General features: G+C 40.6%; 1 protein-coding gene across 1 annotated transcript; it reads right to left on the minus strand.

Moving 5' to 3' along the window:
• Positions 1-347: 347 nt before the first annotated feature.
• On the minus strand, positions 348-3,913 carry LOC104804696 (F-box/LRR-repeat protein 17-like). The gene is made up of 10 exons (XM_010529036.2): positions 3,328-3,913; positions 2,582-2,683; positions 2,247-2,391; positions 1,991-2,175; positions 1,752-1,856; positions 1,562-1,659; positions 1,264-1,460; positions 1,030-1,182; positions 785-883; positions 348-646 (listed from the first exon to the last, which is right to left on the minus strand). The coding sequence occupies exons 1-10, from the start codon at positions 3,867-3,869 to the stop codon at positions 581-583; spliced, it is 1,692 nt and encodes a 563-aa protein (XP_010527338.1). The 5' UTR covers positions 3,870-3,913; the 3' UTR covers positions 348-580.
• Positions 3,914-5,784: the final 1,871 nt, after the last annotated feature.

The raw sequence follows: 5,784 nt of genomic DNA on the forward strand, positions 1-5,784 counted from the left end.
TATCGATTTGAACACTCGAATCTCTCAACACCTTGCTAGAATCGAGCAATGAAAGAAAGAACACGCATATGTAACGAGTTCAGTGAGTGAGCCTTAATGGGGTGTACATCTGGCGTAGAGGAGACATGTGTTTATTGATAGGATTTACAAAGAAAACTTGTCTAATCACTAGTTGATGGATTTGTCCAAAAAACCCATAACCCGCTTTCACCATTTTACATTCACCATTTTACAAAAGTTGTCTTTCCATCCGGGATTCCGGATGTTGCTTACATTTGCCTATCTCCAAGCTGCAACCGTTTTACTGTTTCAGTGTCTTGCCATGAATGGACATAGCCGTCTGGTGAAGAGAATCAGAGACACAGGCAACAAATATTTGTCTGACAACAATAATAAGGGCATGACAGGGGAAATGAGAGTTCTGCAGCGTTTGCTGTGGTACAATGATCTTATTCTAAAATTATTCAAGAATCAAGGGTGGTTAAAGCGGCAGGAGTACAGAGATAACAACATCACAATGAAATTCCCATTACACCGGATTTACCGTACATTGTAAGATGAACAAGAATTGGGTCATCAATCAGACTATTATGTTACATCCATGTTTCTCCAACCTCCTCCTTTTCCCTGTTTCATCCTCATGTGACTGCAACAGAAAACAAAACCTCCTCCATCTCAGCTTCAGTTTTTTTTTTTAAAATCTCTGAACTATGCTACATTTTATTATTAGGGTTGTGATCTTGTATTCGGACAGAGTAATTAGATTTTTTAAATTCTTTTTTACCTGTTGTGACAACAGTTGTGGAGCCTGGACCCTCTTGGATCCATCAGCTAAACGTTTACGTGGAAGTTGGTTTGTTGCAGCTACCGAGTTTTCCCAAACCTGACATTGTTAAAAACAGGAGATTGGTAAGTTCTCTTGAGCTTCTAAAACAATACCATGTGGATTTTTTTGTTAAGATTATCTTTTGTTTAAGTCCACAAGATCAAGCAGCATATTTCTAAATCATTTGTTTAAAGGTTTATTACCTGATGCTGTACGGCCTCGATCAACATATCTTCACATCCAGATGCATGCACACATTCTAACTTGGAGCATTGGAGCGTTAATGTCTTCGGATTCAGATTACTGCATAAGTTCAAATTCAAGTCCTTGAGTTCTGGGCAGTTCAGAAACAATGCCTGCATTATACATAAAAACAATGGTTAGAGATTTGGGATGACGGAGAAATCCTTAGAGAAATTTTCGAGAATTAATCTCACATCCAAGCTTGAGCAACCCCATAAACTGAGCTTCTTCAGCCGGTTATGTTTGATAAACATCTTCTGATAAATAAGGTGTTGCTTGTTGCTGAACATTTTTTCTGGAGTCGAATTTTCAGAACTGGGATCACATATTGTCATACCACAGTCCATCAACTCCAGAAGGGTCAGTTGAGCAGTAGCAAATTGAATGCCACCTGAATCATCGAGATGTCAAGATCAGATCAGAGATCAGATTTCAGGCATTATCAGATGAATCAAAATAATATGCATGCAAAACCATGGATCAGAAGCTTACTTGAAGTGATGTTGGGACACCGAGCAAGAAATAACTTTGAGAGTGCGTCAGAGAACACGTTGCAGATCATTCGGATGCCATTGTCAGTGATGCTGGAACTGAAACCAAATACATGTCACTAAATATGTTTCTTCATATGAACATCACAGTTGACCGATTCGAATGTATATAGGATACGTGTTGAACTTACCCACTCAGATCAAGCAATTCTAGATTTGTGTAAGTTGAGGAAATCGCAGCTACAGATGCATCAGTGATTTCTACACCAAGAACTAGGGAAAGCATTCTCAGTCCCCTGAATGAAAAAGAAACCGACATCGAACCTTTTGAGAACAACCATTCTCTCGAATAATCAAGAAACTTTTAAACGGCACAACCAGAAACTTTTAAGTTTAAAATCAAGACAAGAAACAGAGGAACTAGACAAACCTTAAATTAGCAGCAGTAAGAGCAAGTACAACAGCATGGGAAAGCTTCAGCGATGCAATGTGAATGTTCTGCAATCTAGAACAAGTCCTTCCCAAACCATCAGCCATTGTTATAAGATCGGTTGAATCGCCTTCTTGGCATGAAAACTCTAGTGATATCTCTCTAAGGCTCGGACAGTTGAAGACCTGACAAAAATTTGATATATATTGATGCTAGACTTAACTATAGGGAGGAAGAAAAATGAAGTGTCAATTACCATCCTCGAGAGGGAATGAAGATCAGAGAGCCAAATAGTAGAGAGGCTTGATGAACACAGGACAAACCCCCCCAAGTTGGAACATCCTTCCATCTTAAGGCTTGTGAGACAACGTTTATCAGCAATAAAACGACCTAGTTCACCCCTACATGCAAAGATGACCAAACACAATTAATGTTAGACACATAGCATACAGACCCATCTTCTAGCATGTTCTATTATTGCACATTCAAACCTAGTGGTGGAGGGCCTTATTTGATCTAAATGCTTGTTCAGGAGCAAATTGCATATCGGATTTATCTGTTCATGGCATCAAATGTTTACAAGATTCTTACCCAGTAATCCTATTGACAGCTGAACCCGACATTGAAATCTCCAAACTCTCCAGATTAGGACAAGAAAAAGCAATGCAAGCCATCGTTGTTGCATCAAGATCACTGCAGAAGAACGCCCACAACAGAATGTCCATCAGAAACCGCAGCATAGCATTAAAAATGAACAACCCAGGAAGCAGCATCTTCGATAATCAATCTAAAACTATCTGGTTAGTTATCACCATGGATGGTTATTCAGAGATCCATTAGACATTATATCAAAAATACCCTTAATTTGCTATTTTTACTTCAAGACCTACCCTGGTCACATGTGATCAATGTGACCGAAATATAATATGGTCATATTTTGATTTTTATCGATTATAACGTTAAATTTATGGTGATCACATTAATTCATTATGTTCATAGCTTGTATATCTTACTAATCATTTGATTAAAACATCATAAATTTAACGTTATGAACAATAGGATCAATATGTGACCACACTATATTTCGGTCACATTGGTCACATGATCACAAGAGTAGGTATTGAAGTAGAAATAACAAATTAAGGATATTTTTGATAATATCCCGATCCATTATCAATCATCGAGATAAATTAAGCTCTATTCCCCACTCGGTTATCTTCTCTATTTGTGAAGCCCATATAACTGATTGAGCTCTTGAGTGGTTGGTTTAAGTCAAAATAATTTTTTTTCAAGTCAATTAAACCTCAGATCTGAGAGATCTGATGAAGAAGCTTCACCTTTCCATCCTCAGCGAGAGCCTAATAAGTCCAGGGCATTTCTGCAACAAGGACCCAATGTATCCAGCCTGAACTCTCTCCGGAACCCCAATCCGGAGCTCCTCCGCCGCCTTCCATATTCTCCTTGTCGTCTCTCTCCACCCCTTGCAAACCCTAGCCGCCATCGTCAAACCCGACGGCGGCAACCGCCTAAGGACCTCCCACAAACACATCGCCGGCAAACCCGGTTGAACCGTATCAAGATCCAAATGCGGATCCAGATCCAGCGTCGCCGCCGCCTCGAGATCGGAATCATCCAGCGTGTCGTGAACCTCAACATCATCGAAGGACAGCGCGCGGCGGAGGTGCGATGACGGCGGCGTCGGGAAAGAGCGGACGGTGGACCGGGAGGAGGATACGGCGGCAATGAAGCTCTCCGACTCCATCGCAACCGGAGTGGTGGGTACGTCGAGAGGGATTTGGCAGACATGGCCCTTCTTTGGGAGGCCACAGCGTCCGCAGTTGTAACTCCCGCGATTCTTCTTCGCTCGTTGACTTTCCATCGCGGCGGAGATGGCTGCTGTAGCGGCGGAGGGAGGAATGTGCGGCTGCGAAGAAAAAGAAGAATAGGGTTTTGAAGCTAGGCTAGAGAGAGAGAGAGAGAGAGAGAGCGTGCGAGTCAAAGAGAGGACGGGAGAGAGATAGGAGGGGAGAGAGGTGAAGCAGAGTGAAGGGAGAAGAGAGAGACATGAAATAAAGAGAACAGAAGAGGAGGGAAGGAGCGGCGGGGGAGACGATGGGGCAGTTCGCGCGCTAATTTTCGAAAGAGTGAAAAAACAGAAGGAAAAAATAAAAAAATAAAAATGACAATGCAGAGGCGAGGAGAGTAGCTTGAGATGAGATTTATGGTCAAATTTACGCATTTGCCCCGGTCTCTTGTGTGCACCACGACGTATTTCACGTGATTTCCTTTTCGAGACGTTGAATCCACTGTACTGCGCAAAAAAAATAATTTATTAATATTTTGTTTGTTAAAATTTCAAAATAAAAAAATAACATTTTTGCTTGGAAAAAAAGCTATGCATTTATGATATATTTGCTTTTATTGTGGTTGTAAATCCAATAAAAATTATACTTTCTAATATTAAGTGATTCCTTTTTGTAGGAATGAAAGATTCAAATTTCAATTATAATTTTTTTTTAAATTACCTGAAAAGATTTGGATCAGCTTTCGGTAGGGTTTTGAATTTTTTATGGGAAAGTCGGTCAACAAAACATTTAATACAATGACCATTTCTAAGGAAACATTATATTTGTTGATTCATTTTCAATGTTTTTTTATAAAATTTGGTTATATTTCTCAAAAAGATTGGTATATAGTACAAGATACACGATCCACACTTCAAGCTTACGCTAAAAACCCTTACAAGAGAATACATACCTACTCAATCATTCTATATAACTAGAGAATACATACCTACTCAATCATTCTATATAATTAGAGAATACATACCTACTCAATCATTCTATATAACTACATCTCTCAGTCAAGAGTTAGGGAATACCACTTCGCAGTCGTGATCCTGGTGGAGCGATAATAGAGCGTTTCGGACAGAGCGGTCGATGCATCGTTGTAGCCGGTTGGTAGCATCTGTAATATTTTGGAAGATTCTGGCATTGCGTTCCTTCTAAATTTCATATAGACAGTATTGAATAAGCACTTTTAGGAGCGTAATTCGCCATGCGTTCCCAGCCCCCAAAATACGCCTTAACCAATCCTGCAAGCTGAGAGTTCCGCGTGTGGATTAGGCCAGATCTTCTCCGCTAATGGTAGCCATACCGCCGAGCTGTATTGACAGGCGTAGAATAGATGGTCGTGTGATTCCTCATCCTGGTCACATAATACACAAATGTTAACTTGTATCCTATTACAATTCAGCAATCTATCCTTTGTTGGCAGTCTTCCCTGGATTGCAACCCATTGCATGAAAGAGTATTTCGGGATTGCTTGCTTAAACCAAACTAGATTCCACCAGTCAACTTTAGGTGATGTACATCAAATTTGCTTTCATGTCTTCGAACTGCAAAAATCAGATCCGAAGGAATTCTCAATTTCCTTCCATACATACCTGTCAGCAGTACAACCTTGTGTTGGAGCCAGTATCCGCATGAGCTCGACATGTAGATCCTGGATCCGCTGCGATCTGGCCCCTGGCAAAACCCAACTTCCAGCTCGAGTTGATCCATGACCTTAGCATGTATGGGAAGTCGCAATAGCCTTGGCCCTTGCTCACCAACGTTGTCGATAAGCGGCCCCAACTCTGTCCAATGATCGAGCCAGAAATATGTATTTTGTCTATGACACCCGCATCTCGCTTACAGGTTGTGCCACATGGACAAGTAAAATCACAATCGAAAAATTTCGAAACGTAAAAATCGCGGAAGATTAAAACATTCATTTTAATTATAATACAGCGG

The sequence above is a fragment of the Tarenaya hassleriana genome, unplaced genomic scaffold (genome assembly GCF_000463585.1).
Source record: "Tarenaya hassleriana unplaced genomic scaffold, ASM46358v1 Cleome93, whole genome shotgun sequence".
Lineage (NCBI taxonomy): Eukaryota > Viridiplantae > Streptophyta > Magnoliopsida > Brassicales > Cleomaceae > Tarenaya > Tarenaya hassleriana.

Coding starts and splice junctions, on each gene's coding strand:
- LOC104804696 (XM_010529036.2), bottom strand. CDS start 3,869: ATGGAAAGTCAACGAGCGAAGAAGAATCGCGGGAGTTACAACTGCGGA. Junction 1,461..1,561: donor GTGTCCCAACATCACTTCAA/GTAAGCTTCTGA, acceptor TCGATGATTCAG/GTGGCATTCAATTTGCTACT. Junction 884..1,029: donor TCGAGGCCGTACAGCATCAG/GTAATAAACCTT, acceptor TAACAATGTCAG/GTTTGGGAAAACTCGGTAGC.